Raw genomic sequence first — 21,387 nt, forward strand, 5'->3', positions numbered from 1 at the left:
TTTTTCCATGGTAGTCTCTGCTGTCTGGGCAAACACTGAACACACTTAGCTTTGCCTCCTGGACAGCAGTAGCCTCCAGAGCAAGAGTCCCAGCAGTAAAATCTGATGCACGCTAATTCCATCTCCAGCAAGGAGTCCCCAGAATTACACTCCACCTGAAAAGTCACACAAGCCCCAGGAGAAACACTCAAGCAATCGCCATGGTAGCCGTCAGGTTGCACATCAGAATTCAAAGCAAGGACTGATACATTAACGTTGCTTTTAACTCCACCTGGAACTGAAAAGACCACCTATATCAATTAACCTTCACATGATCAAGTGCAGTTTGGAGAAGTATCCAGATGTTCAGGTGCCTCTCTGAAACTCAAAGGACCCTAACATCAGTTTAACCAGAGTTTCTTCTCCCACGCTCATCTAAAAGTTCTGTTTTGTGCCCCTACATGAAGAAATTTCTGCAACAGCTTTTCTTGGCATCTTTCTTCCTATATTTCAACAGATTTTTTTCAGCAGCCGAGGAAGTTCTTGTCTGAAGCCCACACGTAAGCGTGGGTGTAGGGAAGTACAAGGACTGGACTCCAGTCAATGCTGCTGTCCCCCAGGATACCGGGAAGGAGATAATATTTCAGCAACTGAAGAAATCAGAGGCACAGCAACGTCAAGCAGAGGACCAGGCACTTGGCCTCTCCTGCCCGTGAAGTCAGGCAGTGCTGATGAACAATGCCACAATCGTATAGGGCAATATAATTTTCTAATTCAGCATTTCACACAGCATCCAGGTCCAGACCACAAGGACGGTGTGGTTAATCAAGGCAGTGGCGAGGATTCAACACCCTTGTCCCCACGAGAGACACAACCGACCGTGTACAAGAACTAACCAGGTCCAACTGCCAACTCAACGGAGCGGTGCTCATTAAGATGTTTTTGCCAGATAGGCCCCGCTGGACGACCTGGCTGGCAGAAACCCCCTGGGCTGAAGTAGCAGGAAATTTCACACCTGCTTGGGCACATTTCACGTCTGGTTTCCCACTCAGGGCTCGGTGCCCGGGTGGGAGGCCCCCGGTTCTGGTGTGGTGTGCTTGGGGGGAGCAGGGGCAGCGTGGCGGTGAGCCCGCCACCACCACCACGACCAGCACATCAGTGGGTTCGTCTGAGCTCAGCACCAAGCTGCTCAGAGGCGTGTTGTACTCACGGCCCATCCTCCCAGCCACTGCCTGAAGCCTGGGCATGGGGACTGTCACCAGCGGGCAGCGAGGTACAGACGACTTAGCAAGTTTTTATGACTATACTTGCCTCTCGCCTACGTGCCTCGGGAGAAGGTTGGTCAGGAAAAGGCTGTAGGTACAGCCTTGCACAGATGTCTGCACCCTCCAGGGGTGCTCTGGTGTGGCTCCCTCATGTTACTGGGGTGTGACTTTAGGGGACAGTGTTCCACCAAGGGGAAATAACAGTGTCTCTGTTTCCCAGCTGGCTATTTTCACAAAGCTTTGAAGACACCTGCTGGTTTTGAGGTATCTCTCTTCCTCTCCTAACCTTGGTGGAAACCAGCTGAAATATCTAACAGCCAGTTCAAATAACCAGTACCAAAGATATCTGTAAGTAAACGCACAGGCAACCCGAGCTCCCACCCAGCCTTACGCTACCAGTGCATGAGCCATATTCCCTTGGGAAATCAGAATCCAGAGGTTTATGCTGTGTTAGAGTGCTCAACTTTCAGGGAAGTTTGCAGATGAGAGAGTAGCGCTAAAACAAATGAAATAACCACTCTGTTGTCAGCACTGCACAGCAGTGACCAAGCAATAAACACAGCACTCAAACTTCTCTCCTTTCCTGAGCCCTTGCTCAAATAAACTAACGTTTTCTCTCTCACTCCTAAACTAAAATGAGGAAGAACTGGCCATATCTAGGAGAACAGTGTCAGAGAAAACAGCGTGTTTCAGCTACGGACTGTGCCAGCAAGGACAGGGACACAAATGGGACCTCATGGGGCTGACACTCCAAAACTTCCAGTATTTAATACTTCCTGTTCTTTGCACAATCTTCACCAGAAGAGCAAGTTATTTCAGTTTTAAAAATCAATATACCTTGATCTATTATAACTTTGACCTCACGTAGCTTTATACCCCGGCTGCTAGAGAAAGCTCAGTGCAATTGATCAACCAACTCTTCTTATCCCGAGAGACAAAGTCGAACAGTCCATAGACTACAGCTTTGTAAAGAACAGGTAACAGGAGCCAAACAAGTTAGAAATAGGTTGTTCATTATTTTACTCATCTGGCTTTAAATGAACTGCAGCTTTTCACATACTCTTCATATACATCACCATAATATATATTTCAACGTACATTAAAAGCAGGCTGAACGGAGCAAGACTAGACCTCCCAAGATAAAAGAACAGCTCTAACAGGTTTAAGCCTTTAAAAGTAACAATTTCCTGTAATTTCTGGCTTTTTGACCTTTACTAATAGGACAGGATTTTCCTCACCAGTCCTAGTGGTGCATGACATTTTGGAGGACTGTCAAGGATGGCTCCCTAGGTCCCGCTCTCAGGGGCTGCGTGAGCAGGACAGGTAACACAACCATGCCTCTATACAGTAAACAACAACTTACTGCAAAACCACGCATGTGAATTTGAAAGGTAGGGTCCTACTACCTACTAACGGTCTCCTTTTAAAATAGTAAAAAAAAAAAAAAAGAAAAAAGACAAAAAGAAAAAAAAGACTTGGCCAGCCTGAAAAAGTCGCCTCCAATTCAGGCGTTAAGGCTGCCAAATTAATTACTGACCCCAAATAATTCCTGTTTGCAGGACACTGAGTAATGTACCAGAGCAGTGTAATTTGCAGTGGAGTGGTTTATCTCCTGGGAAATTTTTTGAAAACCACTGGCTCTTTAGAGCAATGCAGAGGCAAAATATTTGCTTTTTAGAATGTATCGTTATCAGCTTCTGGGCAGGGATGCTTTAACGGTACACAGAGACTGGGATGAACACAATGGGAATAGAAAACTCCTTGAGACTGAACACTAGCTGTTCTTACATCTATTTGCAAGTCAATTTTGGGAAGCTATTAATGACAAATTTAGCTCTCATTGCTGAAAATCCCCGGGTTGGAGCAAGCTAATGAAAGAAATGGTTACTTTAAAACATTACCTCTCATTTTCTCTTAGGATGTCTCTTCCTTTCTTCCAAGAATAAGTAGGTCTAGGGGAAGCTTTCGGCTTACACTCAATGATTACTTCACCACCCACTTTAACAAGAGTTAACTTCTTCAAGAGTGTTTTGGAAAAGTCTGGACCGACAGCTGAAAAAAAAAAAAAAAAGATTCAGAATTCACTCTGGAGAAACCAAAGGCAGCCTCTTTTGAACATTACAATAATCCAGGGCTGTTTCTCACCTGCAATTCCTAAATGATCTTACTTTATGAACTCTGTGCATGTACGGATGGGGCAAACAGGCACCTGGATGCTTCAGCTCTTTGGTTGTTCAGAAATTCACACTCAACTACAAACCTCAGGACCCACAGTAACCTCAGCAGGCAGCAGAACCCCGGTGTCACACACATCTTATTTGGGGCAGCACCCCTAAGAACTATGCATGCATGAACTGTATAATGTATCTCCTTCTTTGTGTCATAACAGCACGATCATCGTTTTGTCAAACATCACTACGTGCAGAGCAGCAGCATACAGGGAAGTTGTCAGAAACGCAGAATCCATACAATTGATCAGAAATTATAGTATCTCCAGAAAAGTTGACATTTTTATGCATTATGTTCATAATTGCTGCATGAACTGGGTCTTTTATTTTAATGCCACAAAGGTGGGAGACCTTGACACGGCCAGGTTCTGAGCCAAGCAAAACAAGGCAAGACTTAAGCAGGCACCAGGGTACAAGGCACTCTTGAATCATCCTTTCTAGTCCCTCTAGGGCATGTTCTTCTCTTTTGTGAAAAACAGTCAGATGTTCATTGAAGCAACCACCAAAGCCCTGCAGACAGTCTGCAGCCTGGCCGTTAGGCAGGCTGGGGAGGGAGACGATGATTTGGCTTCTGATTCCTGCCTCAAAGGAATTTTAATGATTTATTTGATGGGACCCGATGACAGGCAGAGCTTTGAGGCAGCTGCCTTCAGACTGATTCTGGTAGTGAACTCTCCAAAGACGACTAGAGGGTTTTATTTATATCAAGTAGGACAATTAATTTTTTCAATACAGAAAGCTCAAAGCAAACAGGTGAGGCAGCTTAAGGGTTTTATGAACAACTCTTGCCCTGCTCACTACCTCGTTGCTGACAGGAGCTTGCTTTCTGACAGATCAGTGGCAGCAGACTCTGCCCAGTCCCCTTCTAATTCTCTCCATCCTCTTTGCTAGCAGCGTGCCTGCACCCTGTGCCTAGCACCATCCCCGCATCTCCCCAGCTTGCAGCATTTTCCTTGACTTGCTTTCTTGCTGCACCCTGTGAGGCAAGAGTTTAGATCACTGTGCACTGCATCTGCTTGATGCTCTGTAAAATGATCTAAAGCTCACCTGAAGCAGCTGGGAGACAAAAACCTGCCGTGTGACACAGAAAGCAAATTCATTTTCCTTAGGGCATCTCATCTGCCTCAATTCTTTTGGATATTGTTCCTGCTGCAAAAGCGTCAAATAAAACATAATCCTGCAGTGCTAATGGGATGGGCTTTAGGATCGAACAGATCTTGTCTTCCAGTTTCAGAGTTCACTAATCTCTGCGCTTTCCTGTCTTCCGTGTCTAATCATAGACAGCTGACCTTTTATTTTAGCATAGAGGAAGACAGGTATGTTATTAAAGACTGTAAAAGAACCACCTGAAAACCAACACCGGCTACATAAAACATTTCAAAATTATAGGAGGCATACGAGGACAACTTCCCACCAATGTGTTCAGAACCAGACGGATTATTATTTATGTCCTATTGTCATAATTAATACATTATCACTTCTGGAAATAATTTCTCAGGTGATTTGGACAAAATTTATGAACAAAATAGATTTATTGAATCTATTACTTCCATCTCTGCAATAAACAGTTCAGACCGGCTTTTTTGCAAGTCATTTGCTACTTCCCTCTTGGTCCTGTGTGAGGTAGAGCTGTTGCACGATACAGGTTTTGTTCTGCAATGTTCAAAATGTCATCTGGCACATGGAAACTGGGCTCGGTTCTCAGCACTGCCACAGCTTCCCTGTGCCACTTCAGGGGTAATGAATTTAATTTCTTCACACCTTGTTCATAAAATGGGGATTTAAATGACTTTTTTTTTTCCACTCTAGGCCCACCCTCCATTATTTAATTTTTTTTAAAACATTATCCTGAAAAATCTTTAAGTCAATGACTGCATCTTACTACACTTTTTACAATGCCCAGCACAACAGGGTCCTGGTTTTAGCTGAAGGCTCCAGGCAATATAATTGACAACAATAATAGAGAAGAATCACTCTGAGAAAAGCCCTGTCTGTAATTTTCCATTTCTCTTTTTCACTTAATTTTGCTATAAGTCTCACTCGCTATTAGTGGTGTTTAATCATTTCAAGTACTTAACTTCAGGACCTCTTAAAATAACCATTTTTATACTCAGAAAGATCTGTTTAAAAGCTAACATATCTCAGTGAGGCCTCAGAATATTGACGACCTTCGAAAACTCTAGTGAAAAGGAAAACACGCTGTTTTTCTTCAAAAATATGCCAAATTAAATCACAGATCTATAAAAATTAAGCTGCAGCACACCATGCTGGTACTTTTCACGTAACATACAGAAGCAAGACTGCATAACCCAAATAAGAATTCACCCCAAATCAAGTTTTCTGGCAAGTTTTAGAGCAGGAGCTCTTAACAAAACAAACAAACAAACAAAAAAGGCATGGGGAGGCACAGGAGGAACCCACCAGCATGAGCTAAGCCTCCATTTTCTGAGGTCTGCCTTCCTCCCAAAGGCTCATTTTTACCAGGGTTTTGAATAGACAAGAGAAGCATCAGTGGTTTATTTAGATTTCTTTCACACAGTAATACGTCTAATAAATCTTAGCACCGTGAAGTATAATTTATTGAGCATTATCATAGTTTTCTTGAACAGCAACACTGACAATCTTTCAAATGATTTTTTTTTTATTTTTTATTTTTTTAATACAGGCATCTATCGCTGCTGATAAAAAATGACTGATAATTGAAAATGCCATGAGCAGGAAAGACCTCATGCTTTGTTCTTCAGGACAAAGGAGGGAATGATGCTAGTTTGTAACCATGAATTCTATTTAACCCTTTGAAACTATGTATCTGTGCTGATACATCTGTTTCCAGGCCTGTCACTTGCACTAGAGCAATGTTTGTGCATGAGGTACAGACTGGCAGGACCGCTGAGGCTGGCAGGGACCTCTGGAGATGGTCAAGCAGGGGCAGCTACAGCAGTTTGCCCGGGGCCACGTCCAGTTGGATGTTGAGCATCTCCCAAGGACGGAGATGCCACAATTCCTCTGGGCAAATGTTCTAGTGTTCAGCCAAGCTCAGAGTAAAGAAGTTTTTATGTTTAAATGACATTTTCTGTGTTTCAGTCTGTGTGCAGTCTCTTGTCGAACCCTGGGCACTGCTGAGAAGAACCTGGCTCTGTAATCTCTACCCCCTCCCATCAGCTATTTAACCACCTGGATTTGCAGGAGCTTCTCCTGATATTAACAGGGACAAGCAGAGTAGGTGTACACAAGACAGGTCAGGCAGAAGCTGTTATTCTTGGCAAGGGTTTGGGACGGCAGCGGAATGACTGCCATTAGGGTGGTGAAAGGTCTATTCAGACAGGTGGGTTTTCAACATTTCCTCACGAGAGTCAGTCCCTGCAGCCCACGAGTAGGCAGTTACTGCTCAGCGTGCCCTGAACCCCAATACCTGGGTTTCTCCATAAACACTTCTGACCAGCAAGAGGCTGAATGCGCTTGCCGGCTCTCTGTGCTCAGCCACCTGGATGAATACACGAAGGTGGGACGATGCAAAAAAATTCTGTTCTCTGTCTATCCACTTTTTCAAGTTTTCACTCCATGCCTTACTTAAAAAAAACTTGTCAAAGATCCACAGCAGCACTTCTGCTTCAGTACTGAAAGTTGGTAAAACCACCCTGGGTGAAGGCTTTGCTGGTTTTGGAAGGTTTGCGGCGTTCAGGAAAGTGAACTTACCTATGACACTCAGCTCTGCACTGGCAAAAATGATGCCATGTCTGTTTTCCGCTACACACTGATACATGCCGGCATCCGACAGGCTGACGTTTGTTATCGTGAGCGAGCCCTGCTCTAGCTGAACTCTGCCCTGTAGGACACAGAAAAACAAATAAAAAAGTAAATAACGAGATCCCTCCTTGGAATATAAACCCAGCAGTTGTTGTGCTATATATTATACCAAGGTGGACCAAAAAAAAAAAAAAAAAAAGTAGCAGTAATGGGAAGAATTTGCATGCTCCAATTTATTTCTCTGCCAGCTAAATTTATGTTAGGTTAGATACTAAACGGTAAAACCAATACAGTAGTTGGTAAATGCAATTTAAATTGGAGGACTTTCCCTTGACTTCTCATTGATTTAATACCCAAACCATTTAGATTAATATCCCTTTCAAGTAGATAAACTTGAATCAAAAAATGCACTTTTGTTCCACAATGGCACATCACAGCCAACTGCGTTCTTTGAAACATTTAAAACAACGGTATTATGAGTGTATGTGGCAATGAAGGCTAGTAAGGCTGGCTGCCATCTTAGCCAGTGCAGAGAGAAATACTTAAAATGTTCTGCAGTTTACGGAAAACAATATAGATGTTAATAATTTAATGATCCTTTACTTCATATCAGCCAGTAATGTGATTTAAGTACAAGACCATCTGCTAGTGACCAGCATGAAGCAAGTAAAATTAGTGTGTGGAACAAAAGACCCGAGTATCATTTGTCAGCCTAAGGATATGGAGCTTGCGTTATCAATTTTAATAAGTACAGCAAAGTGTTCCCTCCCTCCCCAGGAGTTTCACCATTTAAAAAAAATAGTAATATAAAGAGCTATTGGCTTTCTACTTGGCTGTAGGGTGGAAATTTAATGTTTGAGCAGCCTTCATCAGGGTTTGATCAAATCTGAGATGCCATACTCTTTCACAATAAGCAAAGGGAAAAAAATGCCGGCTACCATGAAACCAATGCTTTGGTGACTTGTGTTGGTGGTTATAATGGGGAGATCGCGGGGCTGAGTGATAAACCTCCAGCAAACAGCTAGGCAGGCATTCCTGCACATCCCCCTTCTCTGGGCAGCATTTTGTGTCCCTGGCGATGGCAGGCCACGCTCTTGGTCACCCGCACAGGGACACAGCTTGGCACGAGGAGCAGGAACACCAGTAAAGACCACCAGAAACTTGAAGATCATAAACTAAAAAAAATAATAATTCATCCAGGGCGATCCTTTTCTGGCTGCAGGCTCTGCAGTCCCACGTGGCCATTCCCTCTTCCTCACCAGGCCCTCTCCACCTTTAGGTTTGTATCATGGATTGCTCCTTTCAGGGAGGACCTCTGAGGGCAGCGCTGTCGCGTGTCCTACCTGTCACTACCAGCCACCCCCTGAAGCCGCACAGAGGTGCCCGCCAGGCGTGGCAAGCATCGCCTACGCAGCAGGAGCATCCCAGAGCCCCACCACCTTCCTGCTTCTATTCCCAAAGGAATCAACCACGCAGAGGTGCAAAAGCAGCAGCGACCGCGAGCCCCCTCCCCAGGAAGGTGCCCACCTGGGGCAGCAGTGGCTCCCCGTCCTTCAGCCAGCGGTACGAGGGCTTCGGCCGCCCACTCGCTCGGCATTCCCAGGCCACGCTCTCCTCTATGGCTGCGTGGGCATCGCTGATTTTCTGGATCCAGTTGGGCTGAGCTGCAATGCAGAAGTAATGAATGAAGCATTGTTGGTGCAACCGACAGCATGCCCTCTTGGTGCAAACAAATCGCCATTTCTTTCTTTATTAGCACTTTTAGGAGTCAGATTTAATAACATGCCTGAAAATTGCTAAAGATTCCCCCAACCCCCCGAGTCCAGTTCTGCTTTCTGAAGGTGGCACATGCAGGATGAGATCCTGTTTTCCTATTATTTTTAATAAAAACACTTAATGAAAAAGATAAGCTTCAGAAATCGTGATCATCGTACAAAAACACAGCAAGAGTTTCTGTGCTGCCCCAGTGGAATAAACAGCACTGTTAGAACCCTGGTCCTTCAAAGAGAGACATTTTCTTCTTCAGCATCTATATGACACAGTCTTCAAAGCTCTCAAATTTAGCATCCAACTTCAAAACCTGTAGTTTAGAACTACCTCTGCATTGAAATTAAGGTTACTCCAGTAACGTGGGCCTGCACAGTTATAGGCACTACTTCAGGTCCAAATTCTCACACTCGTCTTAGATCAGGGCCATACCTACCAGTACTGCCACAGGACGATCTTCCATCTGTACGAAAAATGTCCAGACTCAATAATTGCATTAATGACATTGAACAAACCTACAAAGTCCAAAAGCAGATATTGGAAACACATTTTGGTAGAATCAGTGAAAACTGGCACTGGTAGTTTACAGACACTTACAAGATTATATTTCTAGTAGTGTTTCACCTGTTTTTACCAAAGTTTGTTGTTTGCTGGCTTCTTTTATAAAACACACCAAGTTTAGCCAGATACCACACGTGAATCAAATTCTGCTAAAATTACCACGTGTTTTTGGAGACCATACAAAACCTCTGATTTATGTTATATACATAAATGCTATCTGCCTGGATACACCTAAAATACTTTTCAGAAAGTCCCACTAAAAAAAAGAGTGCGTTCACATTTTTTCAATGGTCTTTTGCCATATTTTGACACAAAGATATCCAAGAGACTTAGGAGGAACATATTACCAGCAGAGGTCTCCAAGAACCTGGGTAATACTTCCCCCACATAATCAGATAAAAACAATAATAATAAAGATTACTCAAAGACAGGTTATAACTTCACAGGTCTCCTTTGGATAGGGACATGGGGCCAGAGAAAGGTCTGGAAGCACAAGTTAAAAAAGATATAATCTCAAAATGCTAAGTTCAACATATAGTCGGTATGATTATACCTAAAATATCGGTATGCCTACCATGACATGATGCTGGACATACAGGTTCGGAGAGCTGTGTGCCTTTTATAGCTGTGCTCAGGCTGTGACAGATGTGTGCTTAACACCACACCTACCACACCAAAGCACAGAAGAAAGCTGAAGAATTTTGCACAGCTTCTTAACTCCAATGGGCTTGCAAAAAAAGAGCAGAAAGGGGAACTGCACGTACCGACAATGCAGAAGAAAGGAGTAGCTGAAAAGGAGAGGCAAGCAGCGTTTACTTCTCCGACTGCCCCTCCTGCCCCTGTAATATTTTAAGCTTGTTTTTATCTGTATCTAAAGAGATATGAAAGGAAAAGCTTCTAAATGTAGGAAGATGAAAGTCAATTCTGTCATGTGGAGTAAAAACTTGAACAATTCCATTGAACTGAGACATGCTGTGCAACTGCAGCGGCTTCAGTGGCTCAAGGACATTTGCAAATTACTCATGAATTTACGTATTTACTATTCTAACAGCATCCAACGCATAATTTTGAGGAGAGTCTTACGGTACTGTAAAAGGAGTTCTACAGAACCACACAGATCCATTTGCCTTCTTTGAGTACTGTGTTTTACTGATTTCCCACATAAAACAAACAAAAAAATTAGGCAACACAGCTGAAAGTAATCTGTAAAGCAAGAAAACCCATGAAAAGTAAGGTGTGCTCTGTAACTTACAAGCATATGCTATGGAAAAAGAAAGATAGCTATTGTGTCAGAAGGGAAGAAAATTCAATGTTGTCCCTTATTTCAGGCCGACTCCCTGAAAAAGGAAAAATCTCACCAAACACAGCAAAAGACTACCTGTTCGGCCCTTCTGGTGTGCTTGGCAGGTTGCACCTCCGAACTCCTGCCCTACATGACAGCGCTGAGATTTAAATGTGCGGTGCTGGACGTTGCCACCCTGTGCACAGGACTTCAGTCCTCAGCCTTGCACCGCACACCATTCCACACCCCGGTTCCTTCAACCTGTTTTTAACCTTTCAACCATTTATGCTGCAAACAACTGAAGAACAGGCACAACAGGTCAAGAAATAAATCTCAGTGAAAACTGGAGTCGTCCTTTGTTTCACAGGAGCTTTGTTCTCTGCCGCTCTTTGGGAGGCTGCTCTAATTAGGTCAACCTCTCCTTTCAACAGTTCATTTCAGAGAATAGCAGGCACGCTCTTGACTTAATCTTGGGTAATACACAAGGGTTGGTTCACGCCGCAAAAATGTTTCAACCACCAAATGAGAGTCGTCATAATATAATGAAATTTGACAGCATCCCATTGGGGATCATACCAAGACATGGTAATGTGACACAAGATTTCAAGCATGATAATTAAAATAATTCAAATAAGGATATGAAACCAGCTCCACGCTACAACATTTTCTGGTACAGCAACATTATTTGAGATAACGACAAGGTCTAATTTGTGACTGGTAGTAATGTTCCAGAAAAAGTCCTTTGGATCATTTCAGTGGTGCTGACCAAAGATGAATTCTTCCATATGATGGGTCTGGAAACATTTTGGCTCTATTTGGAGTACTCCGATATTACAGGCCTTGGAAACATCTCAGAGGAAAAATCCAATACTAAAGAAAAAGATTACATGGAAGCTGATTAGGAATTCATCTGAGTTGCAAGAAAAATTCATATGCTAATTCTATAAAGTGGAAGAAAAAGCTCAGAAATGTAAGCATGACTTTTGCGTAAGGATAGCTTTAAAGAAAAATATCCCCCTCCTAGGTGATGAGAGCTGTCTGGAATTTGTGCTCAGGAGGATGGAAGAAAAATGATGGCAGCAGTCAGAAAAAAACCCTGTTTACTCTGATCACCTTCCAGTCTTCACCAACGCCAAGTGGGGCATTTCAAACCAGGTGATTAGGAAAGTATGCCCAAATATACTACTACTTCTCCAAGACCGAAAAATCCAGAATGAGTCTGTCCTTTCATTGTCATAAATTGAAAGGCAAAAGTAGGCACTTGGAAAGGTGAACTAGAAATCACATCCTAAAAGACATTTGAAAATCAAATGACACAGCCGGTGATGATGCATCGCATCAGAAATGAGTAACAAAACCAAAGAATTGTGGAAGCAATGTGAGAAATAAACCAGAAATAAATCTGTAGGACTTTGCAGTCGTCTGCGAGTTCAAAACAACATAAAAGACTAAAGCAAATGAGGTACTAATACATATACAGAATCCAATTCTCAGTCGGTGTATATTGATTTCAGTGTTCCTAAGCCAATTTATAGCAGCTGATGACCTACTGTGGGTTGTGCAATTCATCATTAATGGCAGATGAAAGGCTGAATGACTTGTCCATTATTGTATCTATTCTAAGGAGATTGAGACTGAGCCCAGGATCAGAAAAGTCTAAGGACCAGAAAGCCAAGCATAAGAAGTAAGAAAAACAGATGGAGAAAAGACATGAGTAATTAAAAATAAAGATTGCAGCCAGTGTATAAGGTTTGTACAGACAAGTGCACATGTCATCCTGGTCCAAATGGGGATATAGCTTCTGTAAACAAACCCCTTACATCCCTGATTTGTTATCCTTCCCAATGATCACAGGAACATGAAACCAGACTTTATCACTTTTCCTCTTCCTTTCTTCCCCTCAATCCTGATCTCTACTGCCAATTAAGGACTATTTGAAATCTATACAATTTCAAAGCTGTGCAAATCCTCCACCAACGTCATTTGCTTGAATGTTCAACCTAAATGATCTCCACTTGTCTGCATCTTTAGCAAGTACACCAGATAGTGCCCCTTGGGCAGGATGCCTCCTTTCTGCCTCTCGAGAAGACTGACCATAATGAACCAGCTCCCAGTTCTGCTTTGGACTAAAATATTAAATATCAGAGGAAAAGGAACAGAGGAAAATCTGGAGTTAACCCAGCTGACAAAATGCTTAATTTGTCCCTACTTCTTATTTACCTCCTGTTCCCTGAACTACTATGCACCATGACATGACTTTCTCCCCAGTTACACCAAGTGCCATGGGGCTGTTGGCATTACAGGCACATTCAGAAAGACTTCAGGGATTTAGTTGGTTTGGGGTTTTTTTGTTTGTTTTTTTTTGTTTTTTTTTTTTTTTTTTACCCCAGATGCTCTAGACTGCAGCTACCCAGGACAGTAAGGGAGGTGTGGGGTGCTTTATGAGTCTCCTTTATACCACACTTCTCATACCTGTTTGTATTTTTTCTTCTCCTGCTGGAAAGCTATTTTTCCAAGCCAAAATGAAAATAATTTGAGCACTTCTTCTGAATCTTCTACATATCGATTTCTCTATAAGCAGGTTTCCAGCAATCCCTTGGAAAAGGAAAAGCGGAGGAGAAGCTTTCCTGTTCTCTGTGCAGAACGTTGTTCTGGGTGCAAGACTTCCCTTGGGCAGCGACTTATTCAAAACTCAGTTACTCCCTCCTGCACTAAAGTCTGAGAAAATACCTATTTCACTGGCAGGAACCAAGACCCACCCCCCGCCCCAAGCAGCGATCTTCCCCAGGGCGAGTGTAACCAGCCAAGACTGGGCACCGCAACGGTTGCTCCCAAGGCCAACCAGCCCTTTCTGGCAGGGCAGATTTGGCTGCTGCCCAGTGTTTAAGTGGTGGTTAACCAAGAGTTAAATTGGCACAGTATCCTGAAACCACACAGGATCTGAGAACTCTAAATCAAATGAACAGGGAGATGCCTGAAGGTGAGAAATCAACTGGCAATGCATCTGCATAACAGGTAGCAAACTGGGTTTTCTAGTGAGGCATATAAATTTTAATCAATAATAATATATACTTGTCCTATTTATATGAATTTTCTTGTATTTTTATCAGCTCGGAACTAATTTTATTTCAAGCGGCTTTGAATTTTCAGCAAATTATTTGTGATCTGGGACCTAAACGGAGAGATACAACTGCCTAATTTTCACTTATGCAAATTTCCTTTTTAGACCTCTAACCATAATCAAGAACATAATATGATTTACATTTGAGGTTGTTTTATAGAGTGGCATAAAGTAGTTCTTGCACCAATAAAACACAGGTCCACTGATGAAAGGGGGACTCTATTCACTGCAAAATTAAGAAGCTGCATAAATTCCTGGTGGGACTATGATTTGAGAAGTATTTAATCTGAAAAGCGGTCCAGCCAGTTAAATAGCTTCTGCTGAGTATCTTACAAAATGCTGCAAAGAACTGTAATTACTTACAAATAAGTCTGTCTCTCTGCTAGTGCAGGTGCTGCTGTGCTGACTTTTAGAAACCATTTTAACTGCAGTTTTCCCTTCCTTGCCTTGGCTTGCCAGCAAGGTGCTGGGCAGGGAGGGGATGAGCTCAGGCGAGAGATGCTGCAGGATCCTGGAGCAACAGAGGCAATGACGAGTCAGCACCTGCATCCGTGACACATGGGCCAAAACCAAGCCTTGTCAGTACCTGGGTATTTTCCCTCTCTTCCAGGCCATGTAAGACAGTGTTGATGTGATGGGAAAGCGCAGTGCCAAACCACATGGGTTTGGTCGTCAATCTGGCAGCCAGATGTTCCCAGTGGCGGTGCAGCTCCTCAGCCCCAAGCACCCTTCCCTGTGCGGGGGTGCCTGCAAGGGGGGCAGCCTCCCCTGGTGCTGCTACTACCAGCCCCATCAAACCTGCTTATATTTGGATCACCTTGACCAGCAACTATTTTCCCTGTCTTCTGTTATTCAGAGAATACATGTCACTGGGGTGGGGATATCAAGATGTTGTGCTGTCTCATCAGACAGAGTCAATACATGCAAATGTGCACTGAAACACAGCCCAAGGAGTAAGCACAGGCACGGCCATCTCGTTTCACATTTTGCATGAAAAAACACACTTCTATTTTAAAAAAAAGGAGAGAAATACGCCACTGTGGTGGTATGCAGACCTTTGATGATGGCCAGCAGGGAGAACCTGGCCAAGGTACACCAGCGGAGCTGCAAGGCTCTCGCCCGTTATGGGGAAGGCTTTGAGCACAGGGAAGAGCAGCCGCAGCAACTGATGAGTTCTCTGTGCTTGTGGCACCTGCCCAGTGCCTCCTGTCCCACGCTCAGGGCCACCTCTGGGCTGCAACGGTCTGCCCGGCAAAGGAAGACCTGACTGAAACAGCACCTGGACTTAATGTGAATGAAATACGTGAACGTCCACAATGATAATACATTAGCATCTCCTTGATGCTGGTTTTATGAACGAAAGGGCAAGTTCTTTTTAAATTAGCTAGTTAATATTTACTGTACTTCTGCCAAAAAAAAAAACCAAAACAACCTCCCCCCCCAGAAAAATTGGCATTGCTTCTTGCTCAGGATATAAATCTTTTCCTTGCCAAGGGTTATCAAATTTAAAATTTATGAGCAGACAGATTAAAAATAGAATCAGGTCAATGGGAGTGCTTCCGAAATGCTGCGGATCAAAACACACAGCTGGCAGCGTGGCGGCCGCTGGCTGCCAAGTTCAGCGGGAAGGCAGGTACCCGAGGCAGAGCCCGCGGAGCACCAGCGCGGCTGGGCTGGCTCTGCCCGAGGGGATGCTGGCTCACGCCAGGGACCTCACCTGCCCCAGCCACAGGTGTTTGGAGGGCCCGGGGTCTGCGGGCAACAAGCTGGAAAGGCAGGAACACAGCACGACGTGCATGTGTGGCTGTTAAATGAGGGTGGAAAAGACGAGGTTTTGCAGTTTCATTTGCTAATTCGCAGGAGGTGATTTGAGGTACACGGTATCTGCTTGGGAATGGCAGACAGAACAAGGGACTTACAGCAAGAAAACAAGTGATGTGTCGTTCAGAGTTATAAGTACAGGTATAAGTCACTGTAATTGCATTAACATTAACACATTTTCTATTGTGAAGGTCTATCTATCAAGTAGGACATACAGGACTCAGAACAAATGCTTTTGGAGAGCAATAAAACACGGCTGTTGCAGGGACTCCAAGCACAGAAAATGGAGGAAAAACAGATCTTGCACGTTTAATTAACCTTTCCTGCTGCAACAAGAATGTCAAACAACTTCAGTGTCACTGATATGCTAAGAGAGGAAAAAATAAACATTGATACAAGAATGAAATACAGCAAAAGTCAACCTTCCCTGACAACTTCCAGGAGCACTGAAAGAAGCTGACAATGAAGGCAATGTTGGGTTATCTACAGCGAGCAGGGAAATTTGAATTTAATTTTCTTTTTCATTTCTTTCTTTTCTTTTTTTTTTATTTTACACTATGCAAAGAGGTAGATAACCAGGTTTAAAGGAGTCACCATTGGAACCAGATTGTGATCTCCAGGGCACGCATCGTGACAGAGCACATCACCGTGTGCAGGCAGCACGTCCGACCACCCATATCACATCCTCTGGAGCACTCCCTTCTCTGGGTACCAGCCCCGACCCACCAAAAGCAACCCCAAAAGCTCTGCCAACATTACAGCTGTATTTCAGTAACGACATAACACTTCTCAGATTTAAAAAGAAAAATGATTAAGGAAAATGACTTTCAGTTTCATGATTTGTATAAAATGTTTACAGTTAAGTTACTTTCCCTAAAAAACCTTTGCTGTCATGTGAAACTCTGGACCCTAGCTTACGGAAAGCAAGGGTTTTTTTAAGTGATCTGTTTTCATTACTAGGTGGCTGCCAAACAAGTTATCCTTGAAAACCAAATACTTAGAAACTAGTAACTTGCCATCCTCAAGACAACAAGGATGGTATTTCAGTCAATTATCTTTAACACCAGTACCTAGCAGTGGTGGCAGGCTAACTCCTCTCCCCAGGGAACTCCTCTGCTCACATGAAGAAAAGCAGACGTAAAGATAGTTCCCAGGAGCACAGAGAGGAGGACACTCCTTTCCCCCCAAAAATCTTGAGCTTCTTTGCTGAAATGCCATCTCGAGTGTGAAAACCAGCCCTAGCCATGGTGCCAGCTTTTGTGTAGGATCTGCAGTCCTCCAGCAACAGGATCCAGACTGGTAAATTCATTACAGTAATTAGATTATAACTTAATATATGCTGTGGTGGGAGTAGACCGATTTAGTGCTTTGCAAGGAAGGCAGGTCTGGCCGTGGGCTGAGCAAAACTGTGCAACTGATGAGTCTTTTAATTTACCGTCCACATGGGAAAAATCAGGAGAAACACGCGTCGTTTGATGAACAGAAAAAGAAAACTTCAAATCTTTTAATTAAAAAAGAAAAGAGGTTGAATCAACCCCAGATTTTTTCCCTAACATGAAAGCTTTCACGTTGTTCTTGCCATTTTACTCCTCCTTAATGTTTTCTCATTTTATATTTGACTCAATTTTAAACAGGGAAGTTTTCATTTGAAATGGAAGCCCCCAAAGTTCTGATTTCTAAATGAAATGTCTTCTAGAAATATTTCCAATTTTGAAACATCCCTACATATGCCTTTCGTAAAAAAAATATTACTCACCAAATGTAATCCAGTTTTGCCAGGAGGGTTAAGTTCCCAAACTCTTTTTCTGTGGCAAACATACTATAAATCAAAACCAGTCTTCTCACCTCTGGAATGCAACCCCATCTCCCCTGCTGACAGAAGCTGGGCCCTCAGGAGCATGTGGGGGAGAAGAGACTGAATTTCTCTCCACATGTCTGGCAGAGAACAACGCTCCATTATGCTTCTGAAGATGGTATCAGGGCAGCAACAAAACATTTTTATGGTGGTGGGGAGGTCTCTGCACGCCTGCAGGCAGGTTAGGTAACCTGCAGCCTTCTCACCTCCAAAAATACCAGACAGACACTAAGTACCAAACCAACAGCCCATTCATACCTCTAAATCTCCTCCCCGTGACTCTCACCTCCTCTACGTGGGTGAACCCACAGTAACCCAGAACAGGTAACACTTCCCCTGCAAGCTTGGTTCATTGCCTAGGAACATTTAATTTGCTTTGCAAGATGGGGCTGTTTCCAGCAGAAATCTGGGGATGGGCAGACATTTGTATCAGGATTAGTGGTACTAACACATCTTTTATTTAATACAGAAGGCCCACGAAGCTCAAGTTTTATGTTGTACCTGGCTCAATGGCTCTGATTTCAGTGTAAGAAGAGCAGGTGTAGAAAGCCTTTGGGTGAAGAGGAGTCTGCTGGCTCCGAAAGGGTTAAACCCCAACTTTCCAGGCTGTGCAGCCAGTGACCCCTCTTGAAACATTCCTTAATTGGTTATAAGCAATTAACATTTATTAACATGAGCTGGGGCAACACATAAGTAATAAATCCCAAGCTGTAACCAGGAGGATGCTCCATTGGAATACCTGTTTTACCTTCCCAGCTGCAGGAAGGCAAGCCAGCCGTCTGCAAGTGCTTTTTGCACGTTACCATGCCAATGTCCTTCCAGCGATGTGCTTTTGTTCCGACTACTCTGATTCTCAATTAATATGCACCATTCAGACAGGTTTTATTTCAAATTACACCTTTTTTGAGATGTGCTGTTTATAAAAGGAAGTAATTTTTAAAATACCCCCCAAATTACTTTCTCACAGAATATTTACTGCATATTGCACTTGAGACAATAAAAGCCCCTGAAAGCAGGCAGTCTGCTTACCATAAAATGTCAGTTGTCCTCGTGCCACGTTTTTCCCTCTCACATTTTCAGCTACACATTCATAGAGTCCAGCGTCTTCTTGCTGAAAATTTGGGATTTCAAGAAGTCCACTTGATCTGTGCCTCCTGGCTTTTCTGGGTATCTGTTTCCCATCCGCTCTCCTCCAGCTAATTGTAGGAACAGGGCTAAGTAAGAAAAATAAAGCAAGGTAAGATGCTCAGAAAAAGCTCTGGGTCTTGTCCAGATAAGCTCATCTGATCAACTTAATGCTGCTTCATGTTTGAGGATGATGAAGACATGGCCATTCTGAAGGCTCTAGGATCTGCAGCAATTTTATTATAGGTGGCTTATATGGAATATAAATATACACATGTATACTTGTGGTGAATTGCTCACATAGTCTTAAAAGCAGGAGACTTTGTATCATTAAAATGCTGTTTTGACAGAGTTGAATTTGGGGTTCTGCTGTGGCAATACAATCATTTTCCTACCAGTCCCACATGTCAGTTCTGGAAGTGTTGCCAGTGTTTAGAAACAAGAGACATGTTTTACGCGTTGCATGAGACCTCAAAACAGGCTATGCACAAACAGACCTTCACAAGGTAAGTTACATCTCCCCTCTTCCATGGGACTTTGCATTTTTGATGAGCAAAGCCCCTGCTCCCTAAGCCCTTAGCCTGTTGTGAACGCCTGCAATAAGTAACTCCTGCTGAGGAAAGCGAATGGTTAGGAAATCCTGCACACTCTACGATACAGCACGATGGAAGTGAAGAGCTGGAGGAATAACAGTAATGATGGATCAAAACTTACTTCCCCAAGGCAAAGCACTCCAGTTTCACCATTGTTCCTTTTGCAGATGGAACCGTTTCTGGGAACTGCACTTCTATTTTCGGCTCGTACTCTCCCATCACCCCTGTGAACATAAAATAGATGCTAAGGCTTGGTTGAATTTTTGCAATAAATTCGCAAGTGTTCCCGTGCTAGCACAGAGCTGTTCTATACATCATTACTTGCCCAATTAATCCATTCATTTTAAACATGGCCCGTTTCTAACAGCCGTGTAGTGTGGGCTCTTTTCCCATTTACTGCCAGAGAAAAATCTGAACCAGTGCTCCACACCATCTGCCAAAGATTAGAATTTCTTTATGGCTCTGTTACGTTTTGCTTTTGAATATTCAGGATTTTTGCAGGTAACTTGTGAAATAAGGAAAGCAATAATAAGGGAGGTTCACCACCTTCTAGAAAATGAAACGCGGAACAAATAGCCATTAGAAAAAGTTTTACAAGCACTGAAGCTAATCGAGGCTCCTATTAACTTCGAGGATTTAGATGCGCAGAGATCATATACACTTCGGGTAATGTCTTTGTTTTTACTGCCCCAGTAAATCACGTATCGTGGCAGCCTCTTTATGAAATTGTGTTTAAAAATTTGTGCACACAAAAAGGCCATTATATTCATGATAAATGGCTACATTTCTAGTCACTGTACTGTCTTAAAACCGGCACATATAATTTCACCAACAGTGATTATCAGCTAATTGATGATTGCAGTTTAAATCCTGACTGCGCGGCTGTGCCTGGCCATGGGCCAGGCAAGGAGCGGCCGGGCTGCACGGTGGCTGTGGGGCTGCCCCAGCCCAGAGGAAGGCCACCAGGATGTACCAGTGCAGAACTGAGACACCACAAGTTTGCAGAGACGTTTGGGTAAGTCAGGGCTGCTTATGGTGGCTCGTGATCCCAGCCAGCGCTGCTTCCTAGCCCCCTGCTTTGCAAAGAGGATACAAGAAAAGGCTTTTTTTCTTTACTTTTTCACAGTTAAGATTTTTAAAGCTGAAAACGCTCAGTATGATGCTTACATCAAGTCTATCTTTACTTGCTGACCTGTAGATTACCTGTTCTGGTGCAACAGCAGGTTACATCATCTTTCTTCCGACCCATTAATTGCAGATAAGCACTGCTGCTACATTATACAAAGAGTACCTGCTGCACAACATCAGTCACCAAAATTAAATGCATTTATTAACAATACAAATATTCTCTACACAGTCATGTCCTTGCCAGCACATATAGCAGGACACCCACAGGTCTGTCAACTCTCCAGCATTTACATATCACAGAAATGAGAATTACGGGACACGCTACTTGTTAGCCCCCTGCATGTTAACACTGCAGCCCTGAAGGGCTGGAAGGGTCTGTTACAGTTAACATCACAGAAAATCCTCTCTGTTCTCCCGATTGTGACTTGCCAAATCTTTGCAACCTTGCCTAAATTTCTCCAGACTCTGTGCTAAACATTTTCCGGGTAAGCTTCAGCCAAGCCAAGAACAGCTACTGCCCAGCGGTGTCAAGGGCAAGCTGGGTGCCAAAGTCAGGGAGCAGCAGCAGCGTTTTGCTGACATCAGAACTTATTGAGATCTTTTCCCCCGAGGGTATTTCCACGTTCTGCAATCAAGACTGCAAACTTGGCAGAGGAAGAGCCTTTCATGTCTCCCACAAAAGCCTGACCAGATTCAGGCAGCTGCATCACCTTGGAAGACGCCAGCTTTCAGGCAGGAGACCGCCCTGAAGAAACCACGGTCTCCATCACTCACCTCAAGATGGCTGAGGAGCTCCTCAATGCCTGTGCCACCACGTGACCCACCACAGCCCAGGCACATTAGCAGAGGGGACGCGGCTGCCCCCAGAACCACTCCTCAGCAGCCAGGCAGAGGGGGGGGGGAGAAGACACGGTG

The 21,387-nt window shown here is 43.6% G+C and overlaps 1 protein-coding gene across 5 annotated transcripts in view; it reads right to left on the reverse strand.

Annotated features, from left to right (window-relative positions):
- Positions 1-21,387, reverse strand: part of LOC101920190 (contactin-4) — a 339,023-nt gene that overhangs the window by 59,597 nt on the left and 258,039 nt on the right. For all 5 annotated transcript variants that reach the window (XM_055806900.1, XM_055806899.1, XM_027790641.2 and 2 more), the window contains 5 exons: positions 19,466-19,568; positions 18,656-18,840; positions 8,747-8,883; positions 7,169-7,298; positions 3,146-3,296 (listed from right to left, as the gene is read on the reverse strand). In XM_055806900.1, coding sequence (XP_055662875.1) covers positions 3,146-3,296; positions 7,169-7,298; positions 8,747-8,883; positions 18,656-18,840; positions 19,466-19,568 — 706 coding nt within the window. The remainder of the gene's footprint in view (positions 1-3,145; positions 3,297-7,168; positions 7,299-8,746; positions 8,884-18,655; positions 18,841-19,465; positions 19,569-21,387) is intronic.

Source organism: Falco peregrinus, chromosome 5, assembly GCF_023634155.1.
Source record: "Falco peregrinus isolate bFalPer1 chromosome 5, bFalPer1.pri, whole genome shotgun sequence".
Classification (NCBI taxonomy): domain Eukaryota; kingdom Metazoa; phylum Chordata; class Aves; order Falconiformes; family Falconidae; genus Falco; species Falco peregrinus.